The sequence below is a fragment of the Schistocerca nitens genome, chromosome 5 (genome assembly GCF_023898315.1).
Source record: "Schistocerca nitens isolate TAMUIC-IGC-003100 chromosome 5, iqSchNite1.1, whole genome shotgun sequence".
Taxonomy (NCBI): domain Eukaryota; kingdom Metazoa; phylum Arthropoda; class Insecta; order Orthoptera; family Acrididae; genus Schistocerca; species Schistocerca nitens.
In genome coordinates, this window is record NC_064618.1 from 146,365,613 (window position 1) to 146,391,583 (window position 25,971).

The following is a 25,971-nucleotide window of genomic DNA, read 5'->3' on the forward strand; positions in this document are numbered from 1 at the left end:
AAACTCTTCAAAATTTCTTGCAATGGTTTACTATATTTAATGCTGCATAATAACTGCGTTGAACATCGAAACAAAATTAAGTCATTTATGGGGGGAAGGTATCAGTCAAGAAGATGTGTAAAAATCTAATTTTTGGGCCAAATAGTTTTTGTGGAATCGAATGATAAGACTGTCAAAGCAGTCGGAACACGATGTGTCTGCACAGGCGAGCAGTGCAGTGACAAAATCGCGCACTGCGCGGAATGCGGGGAGCACGTCTCTGTAGCAGCGAAAGGGTTAATGAAGCCGTGGTGGCTTTACTTCATGAACTGCGCGCTCCCCCCTAAACGTAAGTTTGCGAACTATACTATACTATGGCGCTGCTTCTATTGGCGCGTGCGGAGTTTGCAACTGGCAACGCAGCAATCTCCCGCGTCTGGGCGGGCATGCGCGAGCCGCCAAGGTAAAAGAATTGAACTATAGCTGTGTAAGAGCGGATACAAATACTAACTTTTTGGGAAAAGCAGCAAAAATGTTTATTTAAATATAATTTAACTAACAATATTATTCACAAAATTCACGTGTAAAGTAATAATCATCATCCACTCCACTGCAGCTTTCGTGGGCCCAGCAAAGACATTTTGTGCACTGAATCCGACCTTCTTCTGAGTTTGAAAATACGTCATCACAATACAAGCAATTTGTTTTTATTGTCTTCATCCATGGAATCATTGTCGAAGGAATGAGAATTTTTTGATGAACATATTATTTGTGTTGTTTCTTCGCATGTTGCTTGATTTGCTTTTTTATCTTGTATTTCTTTCTTTTCTTTTAAATGACATTCCAATTCAGTTTTATATTTTGAGGCTTATAAAATGACAGTTTTGCCCCTTCTTTTGCCATTTACTTCTGTTTTCCTATTTGCAGCTCGATGTGATGGCATTATATCTTTAGCTGATATAACAACCCACGACGTAGCCAACGTGTCACTCCTAAAATCTTGTGGTTCCTAACCTTTAAAGCAACAGGGCTCATTCGTAAACGATTTAACATTCTTGATTTCTAAAAGAGAGTGAAGCTTAACTAGATTTTCAGGTTTATTCTCCGTTTGTGGTTCAAGTTTTTTCTGTTGGGTTCTCTTCTGGATTAAGGTTTAGCTATAAGGGTGAGGTTTCTTCTAGAACAGGGTTTTATCGTAGAAATAGATTCGTTTTTGGAATGATAGTTAACTCTGGAGGACCATGTCTATCTCTGGTTATTGAAGGGCGAAAAAGCGATCTGGAAAAATATTTTTATTGAGTGGATAAATACCAGTTTTCTTGAAACCGCTTATAGCAGTTCCATTCCTGATGCTTTATCGAAAGCAGCACCGTACAATTTGACTATCAGATGATTGGTCACAGCCACTCCAGGATGTGTTGCATGCCGTTGACGAGCTACTTGTAAGTAATAGTTGCTCAAATAAGCCATGAAGGTCACTTCCAGCGACTGCATTTTGTGGAAACAGACTGGTGACAAGAATAACAAAATAACATTGATCAGATTAAGACTCTTTAGTATTTGTGGCATACCCGTCCAAAATCAAGAGAATTGGTTTATTTGCAGACAGCTTAGAAAACTCAGTAAACTTTCGAAACGAGTATACAAAAAAAAAATCAGTTTACATTCATCCAGAAGAATGATATTTAGCAAAGGTACCTCGTGGTGATTCATCAGTGAGCATGGGGTCTTTCGTCTTTCAAGAGAAAAAAGCATTACTGGCATAATGTTGCCGGCTGTGATCATACGAACTTCAACGCTAACTAAAGATCTACGCTCAGCTGATATTAATGAACAAATTTGTTTTTTCCCTCATCAAGTAAGAACTTTTGATGACTTTGGTGAAACAGTGGTTGGCTATTCCTGTTTATTCGACGTTCTATATATCACAAGGGAAAGTTTATGGTTCTCATATACATATTCTAACAAATAAAAAAATTGAAACTTCCTGGCAGATTAAAACTGTATGCCCCGTGGGGGCGTGAGTCGTGCTTGGGTAGCTCAGTCGGTAGAGCACTTGCCCACGAAAGGCAAAGGTCCCGAGTTCGAGTCTCGGTCCGGCACACAGTTTAAATCTGCCAGGAAGTTTCATATCAGCGCACACTCCGCTGTAGAGTGAAAATTTCATTCTAAAAAAAAATTGTCAACGGAATGTTTATTGAAACCAACGGCCCTCAACATCGAAGCATTTTCTGGAAATAGTAATCAAACTTTGTACTTAGTTCTGTTTAGAAAACCATACAATCAGCCCTTTCCGGCCATCTTCACCTCATAACTGAATTTATGCTTCTATGTATTGTGGTTGCAAGATCTTTTGCCAAAAGTCGGACATCTTCTACAGATAATCCAAAAAACTTACTCTCTAAGATTAATATATGATAGATTAATTCTTTATCTTTTTGTTCTGAAAACACAAGTGGGATTGACCCCAATCGTCCTTTAACTGCCGCTTTCTTAGTAGTTAGCTAATTTTTCCTAAAATTTTAGAAATAATTCTGTAATTTGGGCAAAACAGTCTCGATCGCGTTTTCGCCAACGAATAAATATCTGAAAACGTGATCTAGACTGTTTCTATCTGACGATTTGTCGTAGCCTTTTTAAATCTATCTTCTGCTGCACAGCAGACTAATTTAAAATTGTACATGCTTAAATATTTTTCAATGTTCTACCAGACGAGCTCAGAGTGACGAAGGATAGCTCTGGGATGGTGTGCCGATAAGAATGTCAACAAGGCATACCGCCAATGTAGCAGACCTCACAGCAAGGCAGACAGAAACGTAAGCGTTGCTGTGCTACATAATAAGGCACTGTTAGGTAACGCTATGTAACTTCCCCACCTGACTGCCAATGCAAACTCAAATGTAGCCAGAAAGAACCGAGCTTGAGGACCTAGTATAATTATTCAGTTACCACAGAGCGGCAAAGAGCGCTGACAAGTCTGATAAAAGAGAGTAAATGCTTCATACACGAGCCATTGAATCATAGGCTCGGGCTTGGTCCTTTAAATAACGGTGCTTTTGGAGCTCAAAGGGTCATTCAGTTATGCTGCCATTCTATCCGTGTTGCTAAAACCAGAGAGAATTTTTTTTTGTTATGGTTTTAGGGCGCAAAACTGCTACGGTCACAAGCGCCCATTCTGTGGCTTAGTGAAGCGCAAAAAACCGAAATTAAAAGCAGCAGCAATGGGAGCGAAACTGAAAAAGGAGTGAACTAAAAACAGAAGGAAATCTTAGAAAATTGCTATTGAAGGGGCATGCTACCCCGCGCAGCACGTCGTCGTAAGATCACGATGCCACACTAAAGTCGGCAATGTACATCGAGACCACAGACGTCTCGCTGAAATTCGCAACGACGAATAGGAGAGGCTGATGGAGACACGCCGTCTCTCTCAGCACAGCAGTGCCCTCCCGCGGAGGTTAATTTAGAGCCGAGCACGCTGCCCCATTTCGTGACCTCAGCTGAAGCAGCCGACATCATCGAGTAGGACCAGTGTCAGGCAAGTCTCACATGGACATTTGCTTTTGTAAATGTCGAACATTGTGCTTTAAGAAAACAGTTTGTTAATTAGTGCAAGCAGTGAAGCTTTAATCGTCAGTGACAGTTGTAAATTATCAAACACTCTTGTCGGAAAGAATTTTATCAAGTTATGTAAAATTTTTATCATTGAACTAATGTTTCATATCTTGTGATCGATAAGCCCCCTCCCAGAGCAATCAAAGAATCCACAGTTGTGGCCAGATGACTGTTGTTTCGTGTGTTCATAATAATAAGGACGTGACAGAGTGACAGGAACGGGCAATCGCGTTTGGAAGTGCCTACGGCCACAGATTGTTTGAAATTGCTGGATTTGGTGTTGCTTCGTGGCGGACGATTCAACGTGTCTACAAGCAGTGGTGTAACACACGACTACAAAACGACGTCAGAATTGTGTTCGAAAAAAGATTCTGACCGAAAGGGTCCAGAGGCGCTTTCTGAATACTCCCTACCTGTTACATCTCGATTGGCCTGCAAAATCATCTGACTTTAACCCCATAGAAAATCTGTGGGACATATTGGAACGGAGGGTAGAACGCTGACACAGCATCGCCACAACTTGGTGGAATTCCGCGATCAAATCCTCAGCGAGTGACTTAACCTGGATGCGACGGACCTGCACGACCTCGTGGACTCACTTCCTAACCAAAGCCAGGTGTTTGTGAAGTCCAGGTGTGGAATTAGACGGTATTAAATGATTCTTGTGATGATTTTGTAGTGTACTGCGGTCGGCAGGAAAGAACTAACAGTGAAGTTTGAACACACTCAAGAACAACAAGAAAACCCCCACATCTTGTGGTGGCAAAACCAGATAAGAATACAAGGCAGTGAAGAAAATAATGACCAAAATCTACTTTACCAATTACAAGATACAACGTGCTACTCAATGCTACGGTGATTGTATACTATTCTAGAGCCGGCGCAAGTACTGACCCGAGCTGTTTCCTAGTGGTAGGTAAAACACTGCCGGTCTGACTGTCTGGGAGTGCTTATAACGCCGAGTCTGTGGAGTGCTACATGAGTCATATTTGAGTTCCAATTGGAGGAACACTGTCACATATTTTCTGGCGAAGTAGTTCCGTGTTTATTCGGAAAGCCTGTTATTGTTTATATCCACTGGCGATGTTTCGCTCTGCGTTCTTGACGGAAGGTCGGCAGCCCATCTTGCTTGTCTGTAGTGCAGGTCCTCTAACTGGTAAGGGACCGCAATGACAGAATTCTCTGGAGGTGACTAATCGTTTGTCCGGTTAGCTTATAATGTCAACTACCCACATTCCGGTTGGTCTTCATCTTTGTCCCTGCCTTTTCTAACTGTAAATATCCAGCGGAAAACATTGTAGGTTCATGCACCAACCATCAGTCTCGTTACCGGTTCCGCCCACCTCCATTTCATTTTATATGCGGTCATAATTCTCTCTTTTAATAATTTGTTGACTCTTATGTGTCTCAACACTGGTTTCTCCTGGAGATCCGAATGAAGGGCAGATTTAACTCTGGCTAAATGTGTTTTGAGATACATGAATCTGTATCATCTGTAGATTCACGATGCACAATACAAAGTAATCACAAAGGATAATTATAAAAAATGAAAGAGATAAATTAGTAATGACCCTAGAGTATTGAAAACAATGACTCTGAGATACTCTGAAGATCGCTGGCACAACATCTACACTGATTAATCTACACTCATTAATGGGAAGAGAAGAGAACGTTGGAATAGGAATATACAGCAAAATCTGCTGTTCTAGCAAATTTCAGGACCACGCTCCTCAAATTCTGGTGGTGAAACTAAAGCCATCACGACTGAAATAAGTCAGCTAATAAAATTTTTACACACATTCGACAAAGCAGTTATATTTTGTGCAGTCATCAACACACAAAATCCAACAATCTTTCAAAGAAATAATTTAATCACTACAGCAGAAGAACAAGGCAAGTGGATCCATCTCACTGTGGCTTAGATGTTTCTAATAAAACCGATTTTCTAGCCAAAAAAGGGCACAAAAATTAAACAGATTGGAAAAACAAGCAAGTGCTTTTGCTGTGAAATGCACTATTTACAACATATTTCTGGAAGTATTAATACGATTCACTAAAATTACAAGTGAGACAAAAATATGGAAAAACCTCATGGAGGACTCTATAGTACCTGAGGACTCTATAGTACTCTATAGTAGCTTCACCAAGTAGTGAAGCTGTAACCTTCATACCTCTAGACTACTTGATGTGACTGTTTGGCCGCCCACCTGCACAAGATCTCCATCCTGTCTGTGTCACAAGATTGGTTCGATCCTTTGCAAAGAACTTTTAGAAGGGTGTACAAAATTAAGAGATTGTAATTCAGACATAACGTTGTATTGGGAAGCGAAAGGCGAATGACCAAAAGCCAAGTCCAGATATTAAAATGCATACTAACATCATAAATGCGAAAGTAACTCTGTCTGTTGCGTTTTCAGGACCAAACAGCTGAACGGATGTTGATGACATTTGGTATGGAGATAGCTTGAAAGCTGAGGAATAACATAAACTACTTTATAAAGTGTGTTGTATAAGTCATTTATTGATCTGACGAATATAACGTGAATTAGGAAAATTATTACTCTTTGAAAAAGCAATTCACTCGCTGACTTTTGGACTTCATCACATTTGTGAAAATGCTTTTATTGGTTGACATGTTCCATATAATACGATTCAACGTAATGAATACAGTGCTTATGCAATGCTCAACCTGTTTAATTCGTAGCTCTGTCTGTTACGTTTTCACAGCTAAACCACTGAAGCAATTTTGCTGAAATGAAGATAGCTTGAACTCTGAGGAAAAATGTACGCTACTTTGGAGAGAGAGGAAAAAAAGCCGACCCTAATAGGGTAAAATAGAAAATGACACATCTTTTATTACGCCAGTGAGCATAAACCATCTTATAAAACTGGTTATTGAATTTGTTGGATAATGTATAGATGCTTTAAGAGCGCTTCTGTCCACGCTGCTCCGCACGCACAGCTCGGTAGTGTGGTCGTACGGCGAGGCTGTTGTGGGGGCGATTGGGGGGGGGGGGAGGGGGGGGGGGGAGTATTTCACAAGCTATGCTTGACTCTAATAGATAGACGCTCGAGGGCTGCTGATGTTAGTGAGCGAACAATAATTTACTTACTCACCTCAACAAAATTAACGTTTTGCTAGGACAGTCGCGGGTAGCAGCTAATAATAACAAAAGGGCCGGTCAAATGTAAATGAGACATACAGAAACAAAAGGAGGTAAACTGTCTATTATTCCGAAGGAAATCGTCATAACTGCTAATACGTTTATCCCTCTGTGAGACAATACACACAGTGGTGTCATGGAACGGGATGCCTTTGTACTCACACGTGCACCTCTTTGTCTGAAGCAAGTCGATGGTCACGAATGTCTTTCTTCAGAGCTGCAAAAATATGGAAATCACATGGCGAGAGATCAGGACAGTATGGAGGAAATGAAAGAGCTTTCCAGCGAGACTTAGATTTACTTAACACTTTTAGAACGTCTGAACAATTTTTATACTCTCTTCAAAGATGTGACGTAGTGTATCGTGTAGGTGATCCCGGCAAATTGGCAGAGAATGAGTGCGATATTATATCACACTTCTTTTCATCTCTTTTCTCGCATTTTTCCGTTATAACCACATTCGTTTCTGCTAACCTCGTATGGGTGCTGATGACCTCTTTGTAGAGCACCTCTAACCCACAAACGCCCACCCCCCTCCACTACCCCCCCTCCCCCCCACCAATCCCCTCAGACACACACCATTGGCAGACGGTGACACGGCGATCGGCCTGTACAAGGAGTTGGTTTTTAGGATTATAGTACAGCAGTGGATCTCTTCTCCTGTTTATGCGCAGTACGTTACACTCATTTAGTTTCAGGCTGAACTGGAGGTCCAGCGTCATTAATCAATCCTCTGCAGTCTGCTGACGTCTTCTGGCGTTTCTACTTTCTTATAGGCAACATCATCATCTGAAAACAGCACCATGGAGTTTCCGACGTTATCCACTGGATGATATTTTTGTCTAATTAATTTTGGCGATTTATTTGTAGTTGTCAGGAATTATTATTATTATTATTATTATTATACCCTTGCAGTCTACGTCTTCAACTGCCTTAAATGCAAAAACCCATCCGGTGGCTCTCTGAACCACATCGTTAGTGTGCACACTTTTCTTTCCAAGGGGTAGATTAAACATTATTTGAGTATTATTGCGAATAATTTTCAGACCTACATTAAAAATTGCTGCATTATGTTCTTTCAAATTCTGAAGGTGGCAGGCATAAAATAAAGAGAGCGAAAGGCTATTTACAATTTGTACAGAAACCAGATACCTGTTATAAGAGTCGATCGGTATGAAAGGGAAGCAGTGGTTGAGAAGGGAGTGAGACAGGGTTGTAGCCTATCCCTGATGTTATTTAATCTGTATATTGAGCAAACAATAAAGGAAACAAAAGAAAAGTTCGGAGTAGGTATTAAAATCCATGGAGAAGAAATAAAAACTTTGAGGTTCGCCGATGACATTGGAGTTCTGTCAGAGACAGCAAAGGACTTGGAAGAGCAGTTGAATGGAATGGACAGTGTCTTGAAAGGAGGGTATAAGATGACCATCAACAAAAGCAAAACGAGAATTTTGGAATGTAGTCGAATTAAGTCGGGTGATGCTGAGGGAATTAAATTAGGAAATGAGACACTTAAAGTAGTAAAGTTGTTTTGCTGATGATGGTCGAAGTAGAGAGGATATAAAATGTAGACTGGCAGTGGCAAGGAAAGCGTTTCTGAAGAAGAGAAATTTGTTAACATCGAGTGTAGATTTAAGTGTCAGGAAGTCGTTTCTGAAAGTATTTGTGTGGAGTGTAGCCATGTATGGAAGTGAAACAAGGACGATAAATAGTTTGGACAAGAAGAGAATAGAAGCTATCGAAATGTGGTGCTACAGAAGAATGCTGAAGATTAAATGGATGGATCACATAACTAATGCGGAGGTATTGAGTAGAATTGGAGAGAAGAGAAATTTGTAGCACAACTTGACTAGAAGAAGTGATCGGTTGGTAGGGCATATTCTGAGGCATCAAGGGATCACAAATTTAGTATTGGAGGGCAGCGTGGAGGGTAAAAATCGTAGAGGGACACCAAGAGATGAACACACTAAACAGGTTGCAATAGGTACTGGGAGATGAAGAAGCTTGCACAGGATAGAGTAGCATGGAGAGCTGCATCATACCAGTATCAGGACTTAAGACCACAACAACAACTACATGTTCTTCGGAGTTGAAATTTACCTGCAGTAGAGACAACAGGAAGTATGCCGTCACCGTAGAGGAGGTCGTTCAGATATGTTCCATTAAAACGTGTTCCTTCTTCATTCAACCTGTTTGCGGCTCAAAAGACCGCCTATTGCGCTCCTTAGAATAGTTTTGGTTATAATGAATCCCGTTGCTCCACTCCTCTTTCAGGTCAGAAATTGCCACTATCCTGAAAATGCCTAATGGAACCTGTATAACTGACGCGTACTGAGTGAACCGGAGATCAGCCGACAAACGAAAGGGATACTATCATGGATACCTTCTGAATATCCTGGTATAAGGGACTCACGGCCTATTGCGGCTTATTACAGAGTAATAATGTACTCATAGTAGTTCACTAGGTTTGTTACCTCAGTTACCTATGTTTCTGAGAAAATAGAAGACCCTGCTGAAAAACCTTTGCGCTTCATGTCTACGTATTTGCAACCCTCTCTCACTAGAGGGCTCCGAATTGTAGCATATAACAAAGCGGCGTGTAACGCAAGTATGTCGTTGCGTGAGAAACATTGTGCTGCAATCAAGTTTCGTATTCGAAGAGTTCGTCCAGACATGGAACATCCTCCCTTCAGTATGACAAGGCCAGATCAAACGAGCCCTGCGACGTCTATAACAACACAACGCCATCGGTTCACTGTCATCGATCATCCTCCATCAGTCCTGCCTTGACCCCACACGGGTTTCATCTTTTTCCAAAACATAAAGAACAAATTTAAGAATTTCACTTTGATAATGATGAAGCGGTGCAAGCAGAGGAGAGGTTGTGGCTCCATCAACAAAGTGAAACATACTACATTGATATTTCCAACAATGTGATCTCTCGTTGGGGAAAATCTTCTCATCGCTAAGGTGATTACATTGAGAAATACACTACTTTCCATTAAAATTGCTACACCACGAAGATGACGCGCTACAGACGCGAAATTTAACCGACAGGAAGAAGATGCTGTGACATGCAAATGATTAGCTTTTCAGAGCATTCAACCAAGGTTGGCGCCGGTGGCGACACCTACAACGTCCTGACATGAGGAAAGTTTCCAACCGATTTCTCATACACAAACAGCAGTTGACCGGCGTTGCCTGGTGAAACGTCGTTGTGATGCCTCGTGTAAGGAGGAGAAATGCGTACCATCACGTTTCCGACTTTGATAAAGGTCAGAATCTAGCCTATCGCGATTGCGGTTTATCGTATCGCGACATTGCTGCTGGCGTTGGTCGAGATCCAATGACTGTTAGCAGAATATGGAATCGGTGGGTTGGGGAGGGTAAAACGGAACGCCGTGCTGCATCCCAAAGGCCTCATATCACTAGCAGTCGAGATGATAGGCATCTTATCCGCATTGCTGTAGCGGATCGTGCAGCTACGTCTCGATCCCTGAGTCAACAGATAGGGACGTTTGCAAGACGACAACCATCTGCACGAACAGTTCGACGACGTTTGCAGCTCGGAGACCATGGCTGCGATTACCCTTGACGCTGCATCACAGACAGGAGCGCCTGCAATGGTGTACTCAACGACGAACCTGGGTGCATGAATGGCAAAACGTCATTTTTTCGGATGAATTCAGGTTCTGTTTACAGCATCACCATGGTGGCATCCGTGTTTGGTGACATCGCGGTGAACGCACACTGGAAGCGTGTATTCGTCATCGCCATACTGGCATATCACCCGTGATGGTATGGGGTGCCATGGGTTACACGTCTCGGTCATCTCTTGTTCACATTGACGTCACTTTGAACAGTGGACGTTACATTTCAGATGTGTTACGACCCGTGGCTCTATCCTTCATTCGATCCCCGCGAAACCATACATTTCAGCAGGATAATGCACGACCGCATGTTGCAGGTCCTGTACGGGCCTTTCTGGATACAGAAAATGTTCGACTGCTGCCCTGGCCAGCACATTCTCCAGATCTCTCACCAACTGAAAACGTCTGGTCAATGGTGGCCGAGCAACTGGCTCGTCACAATACGCCAGTCACTACTCTTAATGAAAACTGTGGTATCGTGTTGAAGCTGCATGGGGAGCTGTACCTGTACACGCCATCCAAGCTCTGTTTGACTCAATGCCCAGGCGTATCAAGGCCGTTATTACGACCAGAGGTGGTTGTTCTGGGTACTGATTTCTCAGGACCTATGCACCCAAATTGCGTGAAAATGTAATCACATGTCAGTTCAAAATGGCTCTGAGCACTATGGGACTCAACTGCTGAGGTCATTAGTCCCCTAGAACTTAGAACTACTTAAACCTAACTAACCTAAGGACATCACAAACATCCATGCCCGAGGCAGGATTCGAACCTGCGACCGTAGCGGTCTTGCGGTTCCAGACTGCAGCGCCTTTAACCGCACGGCCACTTCGGCCGGCTCACATGTCAGTTCTAGTATAATATATTTGTCCAATGAATACCCGTTTATCATCTGCATTTCTTCTTGGTGTAGCAATTTTAATGGCCAGTAGTGTAAATGTGCAGAATAAAGACGTGGAATGTTAATAATCTTCGCTTTATTTAAACATCTTCAAGTATTTTCACATAAAAATTTGGAGGCATTACTTTTCAGCACGCCCTCGTAGCTTCACGAAAGTTGAAAAAGCCTGTAATGTGTAGTTACCAAAGCATACAACACATAACAAAGAGTAATGAAAGAATCAACAGGCACAAAAATACTTTTAATTAGTTAGTTTCATGTTCCTTGGATCATTTTGAACAATAGATGTAATGGTGGCGATCGACATCGCAAATTAATTTATACATGCCTTTAATACAGCCTTTAATACAGCCTTTAATACTGCACACGGAAGAAACACTGCAGGACACAGAACCAGTCAGGATACTGAAATACAAGCGCGCGAATTGGACACTGTTCAAGGAAACGCTTGATAGTCGTATTTCAGACAGCCACGAAATTAACAACACGCAAGAAATTGATGATGCTGTGGTGGCTCTCACAACTGCCGTCCAAGACGCAATGACTGACGCCATTCCACGTACAACACCAAAACAACACTCGACGGCCCTCCCCCAGGAAATCCTGGGTCTTATCTCAATGAGGAACCGCCTCAGGAGATACTGGCACCCTACCAGACGCCCATTCTATAAACTGCACGTCAACAGACTGCTAGGTATAATACGGGACAAAATACAAACATTTCGAAACGAACAAGGTGGACAGAAACTCGCAGGGCTAGATACCACACGTCCTGGCGTGTGGAAGCCAGCCAGACACTTCACCAGGGAGAAACATTACATTCCCACTCTACAAGGACCAGGCGGCCCAGATTACTCCGCGACGCAGAAGGCAGAGCTTATGGCCACAACACTTGCAGCGTCATTCACGCCGAATCTGGCTCCTTCAGATCCAGTATTCACACTTGAAACAGACCCGGAGGTTACACAACTTGTAGCCCAGCCCACGCGCGAAGGAATTAGACGCACTCGTACAAATGAAATTACGTGAGTTATCAAGCATACCAACACTAGGAAAGCAACTGGGCCTGACGGCATTCAAAACCGTGTCCTCCAGGAGTTCACGACTAGAGCCGTAAAATACCTTTGACACATAACGAATGCCATCCTAAAACACCAACACTTCCCTGACTTTTGGAAGGTCCTGATGTTCAGGAAGCCAGGGAAAGACCAGTCCCTCCCACAATATTACCAACCCATTAGTCTGCTGTGCTCGCTCAGCGAGATTGTTGAGAAGGTAATATTAAAACCACTAGGCACTGCATCGCCAATGACACCCTAAGACCGGAGGAATTCGGCTTTAGGAATCACCACTCAACAGTACAACAACTCCTTCGCGTAGTCAAACATATAACACACAGCTACAGAATGAACAAAGCCACAGGGGGTGCGTTCCTGGTGATAGAAAAAGCTTTCGACCGTCTTTGGCACAGCGGCCTTATACGCAAACTAAGCGAAGCTGGTTTCCCGGACGGACTCGTGCGTCTCATACACTCATATCTCACGAACAGATGTTTCAACACAGACGTGCAGGGCAAACAATGGACACAACACGGTATTCAAGCTGGAGTACCCCAAGGAAGCATCCTAGGGCCCATCTTGTTAAACCTGTACATTAACGACTTCCCAGCAACACAAAACACGACGTAAGCCATATACACGGAAGACACAGCCATCCTTGTGCAAGATTGGAAACCGTCGAACATTAATTCACGAATACAGACGGTACTCAGAACTGCCGAGCCTTAGGCGGAATTATGGCGTATTAAAGTAAACTTCGACAAGTGCGAAACAGCTCTGTTCAAACGCAGACCGAAACTACTGCACAAACATCAACACTGTAGACAGATAACGCTACATACACGGCCAATACGTTACGGAGAGAAAGTCAGATATCTCGGCGTCTCGCTGGACCGGAAACTTCCATTGGGAACCATATAGAATACGTTTCCAACAGAGCGCACGCGAGGCTCAAACAACTCTAACCTAGAATGAAATTTCCACTCTACAGGGGAGTGTGCGCTGATATGATACTTCCTGGCACATTAAAACTGTGTGCCGGACCGAGACTCGAACTCGGGACCTTTGCCCTTCGCGGGCAAGTCTCTTGCCCGCGTAAGGCAAAGGTCCCGAGTTCGAGTCTCGGTCCGGCATACAGTTTTAATGTGCCAGGAAGTTTCATATCAGCGCACACTCCCCTGTAGAGTGGAAATTTCATTCTAGAAACAACCCCAAGGCTGTGGCTAAGCCATGTCTCCGCAATATCCTTTCTTCCAGGAGTGCTAGTTCTGCCAGGTTCGCAGGAGAGCTTTTGTGAAGTTTGGAAGGTAGGAGACGAGGTACTGGCGGAATTAAAGTTGTGAGGACGGGGCGTGAGTCGTGCTTGGGTAGCTCAGTCGGTAGAGCACTTGCCCGCGAAAGGCAAAGGTCCCGAGTTCGAGTCTCGGTCCGGCACACAGTTTTCAACAAGGAAAGTACACTGAATAGTAGGGTGTCGAGGCCACTATACATGACACTGATCAGACCTCTGACGACGTACGCAGCTCCCGTCTTGGGATATGCAGCTCCTACACGCCTGCGCAGCCTGCAGATCACACAGAACAAAGTGCTACGCATCATTAGCAACGCTCCACGCTACACACGCACCGTGAATCTTCACAATGAATACCGCCTTGAAACCCTCAAGGAAGTATTCAAAAAACACGCCACACGACTATACAGGTACTCGAGACACTCGAACAATCCTTTCATCCTTGCTCTGGGAACCTGTAACCATAACCGTAGGTGGAAGCAAAGCAAGCGGCCAAAGCTTACTACCTATGGCATAACCACCTATGGCAAACTAACATACACCAACAAGCGACAAACTTCGGCAAGCCCCTGCGTATCAGTAATGTTGACTGGATATACCAGCTGCTAATAGAGCCGACCAACAGGCTACAGCAGAGAAACCGACGAGCTCGCCCACTAAAGCAGAAAGATATCGCCAACATCACCCTGCACTGTGCATCTGATGTATGACCTATCGGACACAAAACTATGATGAACCTAACTGTTACAGATATGTTGACGCTTACCGAGAGGTCAACACCGGCACCCAGCAGCACCCGACGAATAACAGCACCGCACAACGTCAAAGGTATCGACATGTATGATACCCACTACTAACAAAGCCTACCCTGGCATGAGCTGTGGCAGGCAGCAAGACATCCGCTACTGCTCTTACTACCCGGCCAAATTATTGCAGAGTTTTTTTTTTTCCTTGGCTCTTGTCTTGGCACTGTTTTTTCCTCTGCCCTTCAAACCGCTACCCTTCGTTCCACTTTCGACCCAATCTATCACCAGATGGACGCGTATTAATGGTTAACCTTAACCAGACGTACGCAAACATCGCAGTACCTACACCCTGCGACACGTCACATTAGTGAAAACTACCCTTTATGCAGAGATGGCAGTAGAACTTTTGAGTTGGCCATCATGCTGGTGTGGGTGTAGAGGGGCTCCACCTCTACTCAATTCTGATCATTTATATTTTCTTTTTGTTGTTGTTGTTGTTATGGCATTCAGTGAAACCATAAACGAGCTAGACGCCCACCAGCCCTTCATGAGTAAACATATCCATGTCGCTGCATATCACAATTTAAGTGCAACCAGCATTGCCGGAAAAATATAACTGAGCAGCACTGAAAGCAAACCTAAGAACTAAGAGTAAAGCAGCCGTTACTGTCAGTACAAATTACTGTGAGTGAACGGAACAAGTTTGTTTCCAAACAGCACACACTATGCATAAATGCATACCGCCCACATTTTCACTCTTGTGCACTATTTTCAGTATAATACAGTTACAAAGTTAATTCGCGCAAGAAATCAAATGAACTTCAATAACTCTGAAACTAGACGCCGGAGACCGTTGGTCCCTGATACCAAAATACTCAGAGAGTATCCCTGAACATCCTCGGTAAGTTTGTCGACGGAGTTCTGGTTCACCATGTATATTGTAGGGTATGTTAACATAAGTTTATAAGTTTAGTTAATGAAACTTCCTGGCAGATTAAAACTGTGTGCCCGACCGAGACTCGAACTGTGGACCTTTGCCTTTCGCGGGCAAGTGCAAGTGCAAGTGCAAGGTTCGCAGGAGAGCTTCTGTAAAGTTTGGAAGGTAGGAGACGAGGTACTGGCAGAGGTAAAGCTGTGAGTACCGGGCGTGAGTCGTGCTTCGGTAGCTCAGTTAATAGAGCACTTGCCCGCGAAAGGCAAAGGTCCCGAGTTCGAGTCTCGGTCGGACACACAGTTTTAATCTGCCAGGAAGTTTCATATCAGCGCACACTCCGCTGCAGAGTGAAAATCTCATTCTGGAGTTTAGTTAATGTTTGTTCCTCAACGCATTTTAATACGGGTTTTGCTCAAATGGAGTGAAAAACTTCCCCGAAATATGTGAATCTCAGGCAACGTTGTCACCCATACTCTTCGTTCCGTTCTATGTTGTTGGCTAATGACTTGCAAATGGTACATTGTCTTTTATACACTTCTGAAACAGCTTTTTCCTTGACTGATTAAAGTCCAGTGTTCCATGGATACCGTGAGATGACTTTGCTGGATATTTTAGACATTATGGAGAAGAGACTGTTCCAATTCTAATTTGTGTTTTGTGTATCTCCTTTCTTGTGAAGCTGGAATTTACAATATTGTTCCAGGTCTGTAGCCACAGATTTAAAGAAAAAATGATAACGCTAAGTCATTTTATATTCTTTGTAACAATTTCTGTTGAAATATTATAATGTCCATGCATCTTTGTTTTCATCATACCTCGAATGGCTGTTACTTTCGGAATGTCATTTTCATTATTAACAATATTATTTTCTAATTCACCCCTCCGAAATACACAAAGGTTTAAAGAAAGCCTCGAGGGTTGGTACACTTAACTATGCAATCTTACCTGATGAAATGTAAGTTTCTTCACTTTAACTCACATAACAAATTGAAAGGTAAGTGAAATGTTATGTTGAACGAAAATAACTGTGACATTATCATTCTGCTGACACCTGACACCTGAGATGAAATACGTTAGGAGTTGACGCTCACAGCGCACGCACCTAGTTTTACAGATATTCCATTTCCTCTAACGGCTGTGTGTCAGGTGAGACAGAGAGCCTGCCACAGCTTAGCAGCAGCACCATCCTACTTATAACGGACCGTTCAACGAAGAGAAATTACTCTGAAGTAATTTTTCCTACTGAGGTAACACAGTTGTATAATACTGGACTTGCATTCGGGACGACGGCTGTTGAAATGCTGGTACCGCCCTCCCTGGTTTTCCTAAATCGCTTAAGGTGAATACCGCCATGGTTCCTTTGTAAGCGCACCGCCAATTTCCTTCCCTAGTCCGAACTTGTGCTCCGTCTCCTATGATTGCGTCGTCTTGGAAGACGGTAATGTTCACTGCATAATGTACCGTATGTAGAAGAACGCGCAAAATTTGGACACCGAGAGAGTTGATGTTAACTTTGTGACTCGCGTTGATGGTAACCTGAAAGAGTAGACTAAGTCATTTTACGAAAAGGACCCCCAAAATACGGCGGATGTGATGTAAATGTGTAGACAAACAAACTATACTGCTGCTCATAAAAATTGCTTCACCACGAAGACGACGTGTTACAGACGCGAAATTTAACTGACAGGAAGAAGATGCTGTGATATGCAAATGATTAGCTTTTCAGAGGATTCACACAAGGGTGGCGCCGGTGGCGACACCTACAACGTCCTGACATGAGGAAAGTTTCCAACCGATTTCTCATACACAAACAGCAGTTGACCGGCGTTGCCTGGTGAAACGTTGTTGTGATGCCTCATGTAAGGAGGAGAAATGCGTACCGTCACGTTTCCGACTTTGATGAAGGTCGGATTGTAACCTGTCGCGATTGCGTTTTATCGTTTCGCGACATTGCTGCTCGCGTTGGACGAGATCCAATGACTGTTAGCAGAATATGGGATCGGTGGGTTCTGGAGGGTAATACGGAACGCCGTGCTGGATCCCCACGGTTTCGTATCACTAGCAGTCGAGATGATAGGCATCTTTTTCGCATAGCTGTAACGGATCGTGCAGCCACGTCTCGATCCCTGAGTCAACAGATGGGGACGTTTCCAAGACAACAACCATCTGCACGAACAGTTCGACGACGTTTGTAGCAGCATGGACTATCAGCTGGAAGACCATGGCTGCGGTTACCCTTGACGCTTCATCATAGACAGGAGCGTCTGCGATGGTGTACCGAACGACGAACCTGGGTGCACAAATGGCAAAACGTCATTTTTTCGGATGAATCCAGGTTCTGTTTACAGTACCACGATGGTCGCATCCGTGTTTGGCGACATCGCGGTGAACGCACATAGGAAGCGTGTATTCGTCATCGCCATTTTGGCGTATCACCCGGCGTGATGGTATGGGGTGCCATTGGTTACACGTCTCGGTCACCTCTTGTTCGCATTGGCGGCACTTTGAATAGTGGACGTTACATTTCAGATGTGTTACGACCCGTGGCTCTACCCTTCATTCGATCCCCGCGAAACCCTACATTTCAGCAGGATAATGCACGAGCGCATGTTGCAGGTCCTGTACGGGCCTTTCTGGATGCAGAAAACGTTCGGCTGCTGCCCTGGCCAGCACATTCTCCAGATCTCTCACCATTTGAAAATGTCTGGTCGATGGTGGCCAAGCAACTGGCTCGTCACAATACGCCAGTCACTACTCTTGATGAACTGTGGTATCGTGTTCAAGCTGCATGGGCAACTGTACCTGTACACGCCACCTAAGCTCTGTTTGAGTCAATGCCCAGGCGTATCAAGGCCGTTATTACGGACAGGGGTGGTTGTTGTGGGTACTGATTTCTCAGGATCTATGCACCCAAATTGCGTGGCAATGGAATCACATGTCAGTTCTAGTATAATATATTTGTCCAATGAATACCCGTTTATCATCTGCATTTCTTATTGGTGTAGCAATTTTAATGGCCAGAAGTGTATTACAATTTCAGAAGAACTGAATGATTTATTCAAGAGAAAGAACTTGACAAACTGAGCAAGACAGTAATGCGCTGGTCCAACTCTGGCCCTTATGCGAGCAGTTATTCGGCTTGGCATTGATCGGCAGAGTTAATGAATGTCCTCCTGAGGGTTATCGTGTCAAATTCTGCTCAACTGGATAGTTAAACAGTGAAAATCCAGAGATGGCCCCACACATAATGCTCCGAACGTTCTCAATTGGGGACAGATCCGTCGACCTTGCTGGCCAATGTAATATTTGACAAGCACGAACACAAGTAGTGGAAACTCTCGTCGTCTGCGGGCGGGCATTATCTTGCTGAACTGTAAGCTCAGGATGGCTTGCCATGAAGCAGGACGTAGAATATCGCCGACGTACCGCTTTGCTGTAAGGATGCCACGGATGACAGTCAAAGGGTCCCTCTACGAAAAGAAACGGCACCCCAGACCATCACTCCTGGTTATTGGGCCGTATGGTGGACGACGGTCAGGTTGGTGTTCCACGGCTGTCTATGGCGTTTCCAGAAACGTCTTCGCTGCTCATCGGGGCTCAGTTCGGAGCGAGACTCATCACTGAAGACAATTATATTCTTGTCAATGAGATTCCAGGCCGAAGACGTGTCTGGAGACGCAGCTGACAGTGGTGGGATACCAATCTAACGGTCGCCCTCTACGGCAACCAGGTGTGGTGGTCTGGAGTGCCAACTGTTTTCATAACTGGCACCCTTGGTGCTGCAAGTAAGATAAGGCCAACGCGAACACGGCGAGATTTTCTACTACTTGTGTTCGTGCTTGTCGAACACTACATTGCCCAGGAAGGTCGCCGGATTTGCCCCCAGTTGAGAACATTCCGAGCGCTAAGGGCAGGGCCGTCTCGGGGTTTCGACGGTCTAATGCGCCCAATTGGACAGAATTTGGCACGATATCCCTCAGGACGACATTCAACAATTCTGTCAATCAATGCCAAGCCGAATAACTGCTTGCATAAGGGCCGGAGTTGGACCAGGTCGTTACTGACTTTTCCAATTCGCAAAGCTCTTTTTCAAAAATAAATTATCCAATTTTTCTGAAATTGCGACCTGAACTACACTCTCCACACAATGCAAGTTAGGCAGACGTCTTGCATCATCTTCAAAGAAGCAAAGTTGAGACTTGTCTCAACCTGCACTTCTCCAGTGAACTATGATCCACTTTCTGTGTCGTTCATTATACTGAAGACCCTCAGTTCTATGTGCTGCTGGAACTAATGGACTTTTGAAAAGTAGCCGACCCTAAACGCTCATTACATACTGTTCCACTCGCAATGTTCGGCCAGCAACTGGCTGAGACGGATTGCATTCACTAGCGTCAACAATTTCAGTCAGGTTTGAAACCGAGTTGAACTGACAAAACGTGACACTCGTCTTCAACCCCTATTGGATAGGATGGTTTTAAGACGTGTTACAAGTCTACGAGTACTACACCATTCGTTGTAGGTACGTTGGGCAGTCCACACTGACACACCAACAAAACTGGGCAACTTCGTTTACTGGGTGCTTAAGGTTAAATCCAATCACAATAGCTCCTTGTGTCACGTCTTCATGTTAACCTATCCTACTGGTCTGAACCCATAATGCAGACTGGCACATATACACCACTTCACTGCCATGATTTGTGATCGCCTGGCACCATTCCTGCACCGTCAGTCCAAAACGTTCTGTAACTTATTTAATTCCTGGCATATAAGTGACGTCAGCGCAGCAACTGTAGTGACAGCCTCAATTAACAAATGTGAAAAACGGATGTGCATTCAACCAGACAATTGTGAGAAGGCAGCGTTAAGTAGTGGATGTGCGACCGTAAAGTGTCACCGTGGTTCTACCACAAATCGAAAAGGAGCAACATATCTAAATCAAGTGTTCAAGACAGTCTACAGAATGTTCTAAAGAAGACTAAAGTGTACGCAAAGTTTGTTCCGTACACTTTGACTCCCGAACAAACATAATGATATGTAAACGCCTGCCGCGAACTGACTGAAATGCAGAACATGCACAATTCTTTTCTGAAAAAAAAAAAAAAAAATCACAGTTGACGAGAAGTGGTGTTATCAGTACCAACCTGTCACAGAACTCATGTGAAGAGTTATCGCTTTGACGACACAACCGTAATTCATATCAATGAGATACTCGAAGTGAACAACATGTCGAAAAATTAGGTCTGGATGAATGTTCTATGCATTGTACTTAATTTCGGGAAATCTATGCGAAGCACCTGAAGCATTCAAACCATAATCTTAACTCGTCTCTATCTTTTATCAAACCAGTCTCGAAATTTTTGGACTGATGTGGTTGCCCCATCTACAGCGCTCGAAAGGAGACAAGTGTGCTCTTTTAAGTAGGTGACTAATAATTTGTCCGTAAGTGTATACTGTTTGTAGAGGCATATTTGACTGTGGGACAGGTGTCCTGAAAACGATAATCTGAAACAGTAAGACAAAGCAGTCATCAATTCGAACATAAAAAAAAAAACTTACAATGTTCAGAATGTAGCCATATTTACAAATTAATTTGTGATGTTATTGTAAAATGATTCGTTCCACATCAATACGATTTGTTGTGCAAAATGATCCATGGAACATGAAACTAACTAACTAACCAACACCACAGAGCTTCACCAGGTATGGTTCTGCTGGACGTTGTGCTAGGACTATTCGGAAAGTAAGGTCCGACAGGTCACGAAATGGAAACGACATTGAAAATCCGATGAAGCTTTGCACAGATGTGTTTTGTAGTGTCCCTAGTATGCCCGTATATAGCGCCACGTCGTTCTTTTCCGTTCTGCACACACAGTGAGCACGTAGAGATGCCTAGAATAATAGTGTCTCCCGCCAAGTATGGGTGATCGTTAAGAGTTTTCGCCAGATTTCATGCAATTCTTCATAACGTTAACTGTCATTCATTTTCTTCATGACAATTCTCGGCAGCACGCTGCAGGGTCAATGAGGACGCCTCTCCAGCGTTTTGGATGGGAAGTGCTGGATCACCCAACATACAACCGGAACTTGGCTCCCTCTGATGTTCATCTCTGTTCACTTGAGCCTCTGCTTATGAAGATCGCATTTTCGCCCAACTGCAGACCAGCGAAGAGAAGTTGCGGAAGGAACAGTTGGTTGCCTTCTAGGATGAGGTTATTGGAAAATTGGTACAACGGTACGACTGATGTCTAAGTCGGAGAGGCGACTGTGTAGAGAAGTAGTTGGAAGTTGGGGCATACTGTTACAAATAATATATTTTTAATTGTCACTGTGGTTTCTATTTCGCTACCGATGGGAATTTACTGAATAGCCCTCGTATGTCGTTACCTTTAAACTGAATTGCTATCTTTAATTTACCTTACGCCATCAGTCCCAGAGAACTGCACGCAACTACTAGGATCCTCTTCACTGGATTCTGTTTTGTGCCTTCTGCAGCCAGTCATTCTCAACGCTGATGTGCAGGGAATCCTCATGTGTTCCACTTCTTCACCGTCTCTTCTCCTAGTGGTCTTTTTCTGCAGGGAGTAAAGTCCATCGTTTTCAAAGCCCGTTGATGTTTATCCATCCAAGCGACTTGACCTGGCCACAAAAATGGCTTTTTTCATGGGGCATACAATGTTTGTTACGAAGGTTGAATGAAAAGTAATGCCTCCACCTTCGTTAATTGGGTTTGGATGGGAATACCAATATTCACTTTCCCGCATAATCACCAGCCAATTGGATACATCTCTTCCAACGATGAACAGGTTTTCTGAAGCCGTCACGGAGGAAGTCGACACTCTGTTTCCGCAACCACAGTCTCACAGTTCTCTCAACGCCTTCATCAGAAGCATAATGATGTTCCCACAGATCGTCTTTCATTATCGGGAACAGATGGAAGTCAGACGGTGCTAAATCTGGACTGTATAGAGGATGCTGTACGATGGTGAGATTCAGTCTCTGAAGTTCTGCTGAAGTTCTGCTGTGGTGGCACGTGAAGTGTGTGGTTTGGTATTGCCAAGTCGCAAGAAAACATTTTCGTTTCGAACCCTTATTAGCTGTCGTTTCAGAGTTCCCAGAGTTGTGATGTAACGCTCTGAATTTATTGTTGTTCCAGGATCAAAGAAATCAACATGGATAACACCAGCTGCGTCACAGAACACTATGGCCATGATTTTTCCAGATGAGGGCTGCATCTTGAATTTCTTTTTCTGAGGTGAGTCTTTGTGTCGATATTCCATAGAATGACGTTTCGTCTCCGGGTTGTAATGGTGTACCCACGTTTCGTCTCCTGTCACAATTGAATGGAGAAAGGCCTCACCTTAATTCTCGTAACGCGAGAGGAGTTCCTGGCAAATTTGAAGTCTGTGCGCTTTCATTTCAGGAGTCAGCATCCGGGGTACCCATCGTGCACAGGTCTTCCGATAGCGAAGCAAAGTAATGAAATGAAATGTCGTGTGACGAGGGCCTCCCGTCGGGTAAACCGCTCGTCTGGTGCAAGTCTTTCGATTTGACGCCACTTCGGCGACTTGCGCGTCGATGAGGATGAAATGATGACGATTAGGAAAACACAACACCCAGTCCATGAGCGGAGAAAATTTCCGACCCAGCCGGGAATCGAACCCGGGCCCTTAGGATTGACAGTCTGTCACGCTGACCACTCAGCTACCGGGGGCGGACAGCAAAGTAATAAAGTAATAATGTGACCCACACGTTCTTGTGAAATGCCAATTGTGCTTGCAGTTTCTCTCTGAGTGATAGGACGATCGTCCTGAATCAATCTGTCAACATTTTACTTGTGAAACTCGGTGGTTGCTGTCACAGGACGTCCAACTCTTTGTTTGTCACACAGATCAGGTGTTCCCGCCTCAACATCTTTAAAGTTACTCGCCCAACGACGCACAGTACTCACATCAACGCGATCACAATGAACTCCATTCATTCTCTGATGAATCTCCTTTGGGGTGACACCTTCTGCTGTCAAGAATTCAATGACTGCACGTTGCTTAAATCGCAATGACCGACCGTCTGCGCAGGATTCCATACTTTACACTGTAACAACACAATCGTTCAATGCTAAGGCTTCCCACCAACTGAAGCTGTAGAGAAGAGGCTGCGGAACAAGTCAGTACCTACCACATACCAATGCTGCCAACTGTTGAAGAGTTACCAAGGTGGACGCATTACTTTTCAGTCAACCCTCGTATATTGTAGATTTCATTCAGCTCAGAATTACGCCAGGTCCTCCATTCTCCAGTGACCTCATCTTGTACTGGGTCATACGTCTTCCTTAAGACTTTTCGTTCGAGAACCGGAAGATTATTTAAGTCTTTTATTCCAGACACTCCACGTCTCGCAACCAGACAGTCCTACGGGTTAAATCATTGTTTTGTACAGGCCTAGTCTGAAATTTCTTAAGAAACTGCGCGATTTAAAACGCTGACTTAGACTGAAGTATGATCGATTTGAGCTTGGATCCTCGCTTTGCTTTCTGCGTCACGCGATGTGTCCTGAGTAAAGAGTACCTCCAGATGCTTAAAATTATCAACCCTTTTGTATGATAGGGTTCCGACTACTAGAGGCTAGATTGGCTTTCTTCAACTGGCGGGAGTTCTGCTCATTACCAGATACTCGGTCTTCGATTCTGTAACAAGAAGATCGATTTTGTTCGCTGCCGCCTCCACGCTGTCGCTCATCGTCATCATTTCTTTCTTAGGTCTGGACAACAGGATCGCATCGTCGGCAGATGCGAGATGAGTGATTTTGTCATCCTCCACCTGGAACGCCTCGGGCTTCCTGTTGAAAGCTAGCATCATTATCTTTTCGAGAGCCGGGCCGAAGATATCGGTGGCACACTGCCTCCTAGTCTGAGCCCTATGTTGACGTAAAAGCTCTCCATGACTTGATTCCCGAGATTTACTTGCCTTTTGAATCATTGAAAAAACTCGAACTGGGCTGATGAGTTTCTTTGGTATTCCAAACTCGGTTAGGCAATTCATCAGGTACTCCCGGTAGATGCTGTCACGTGCCTTCTTAATATATATGAAGAGCACATGCAGGTCTACGCCACATTCCCTTGTCTTCTTGGTCAGCCAGGGCAGCGCAAAGATGCTGTCGACAACTGAACAGGCTTTTCTGAACATCCATGATACTCACCAGTCACTTCTTCTGCAAACTGCTGGGTTCTATCCAGTAGGTGGCTGAGCAAGATCTGAAAGCAGACATTCATGAGGGCGATTTCTTTATAGTTCAATTGACTTACCAATCCATTTATAGGAGGACTTACAACTTAACGTTGACTCCGAACCACTGCGCAAATCAGAACTTTTTTACATCGACAAACTTTGCCAGAGACGAAAGAAGTAATAAACTATAGAAATAATTCTTGAATTGACTGGGAATCGAATCTGGTCCTTTGGATGTATAGCCTGGCAGTTTACCTCTGACGAGGAGAACACGGCAAGTGCCATAACTCGATTTCCCAGAAATTACGTTCAGTGGAAGAGGAGCCAAGATAAGTGAACAGCGTCTCAGCTTACCTATGAATACTCGACCATTCCTGAGAAAACGACAGTCAAAGTTATCGCCGTAAATCAAATCCGTTTTAGCGCGCGATAAGCGCAGCTCAACGGGTGACGTAGTGGCTAGCATCCCGGCATCTCACTTCTGCGTCCCGTATTCGACATCCGATTATTGGTTTCATTTTATTTTTTATTTTTTTCGTTTATCTACCTATGGCCATAGAATTATAAAGTTACAACCGGGTTTCACCATAAGTGTCACACATTTATTATAGAACATCCATGTATATAGTATTTTCAGGGGTTACAATCTTTTTAAATTCTCATATTCTTATATCAAAACCTTATATTTTATTGTTACGTTTATTCTTGAGGAAGATTTAGTACGTTCTCTTGTATAATGCCGATTGTAGAAACATTCGAAACGTAGCAATTCAGAATACTACGAGTATACGCGAAGGCGGCTTTGCAAGGCGACATTTCTTCCTACGACTCTCACTCGGGAAAGAAACGTCGTTAACATTGCTGAAGATTTCACGCGTTGGCAATAATTTCACGGCAACACCGCTTAACTGATCACTTAAACGAAAACTGGCGCTTGCAATTGATTATGAATCAAGATACAATACCGCAATTTTTCCGAAAACAATTTCAAATAATTTTTCCACTCATTTGTTGCTTTTCTCATTCTAATTTATTCACCAGACATACATACATGACAGATGAATCGTAATACGACTATCGTTCAATGTACATGACTGCACAAGTTCGGCAGTAAACAGTTGTAGAACTGTTAGTTAGGTACATCCACCCACCACGGCAAGGTTGTAGACATCGGGTTGGGGAAAATAGGTTTTTAACTGCCCTCAGGCCAGAAACAGCGTAAAAAGCAAAATGACATCGGTTTTTAATTTTCTTGGGGAAAAAAACCGCTCAAAAAGCAAAATGACATCGGTGTTTGGTCCTCTGGAGCCAAGAACCGCATGAAAAGCGAAATGAAATCGGTTTCTAGCTGTAATGAGACTGGCGCAAGACGTGTTCAGTATGATACCCACCCTTTTCTACCACCAGATAAA

At 43.8% G+C, this 25,971-nt stretch overlaps 1 protein-coding gene across 1 annotated transcript; it reads right to left on the bottom strand.

Annotated features, from left to right (window-relative positions):
• Window positions 1-5,769: 5,769 nt before the first annotated feature.
• Window positions 5,770-24,517, bottom strand: LOC126260312 (uncharacterized). Its single transcript, XM_049957637.1, has 3 exons — window positions 23,999-24,517; window positions 20,790-20,840; window positions 5,770-5,856 (listed from the first exon to the last, which is right to left on the bottom strand). The coding sequence occupies exons 1-3, from the start codon at window positions 24,515-24,517 to the stop codon at window positions 5,770-5,772; spliced, it is 657 nt and encodes a 218-aa protein (XP_049813594.1).
• Between the last annotated feature and the right edge of the window lie 1,454 nt (window positions 24,518-25,971).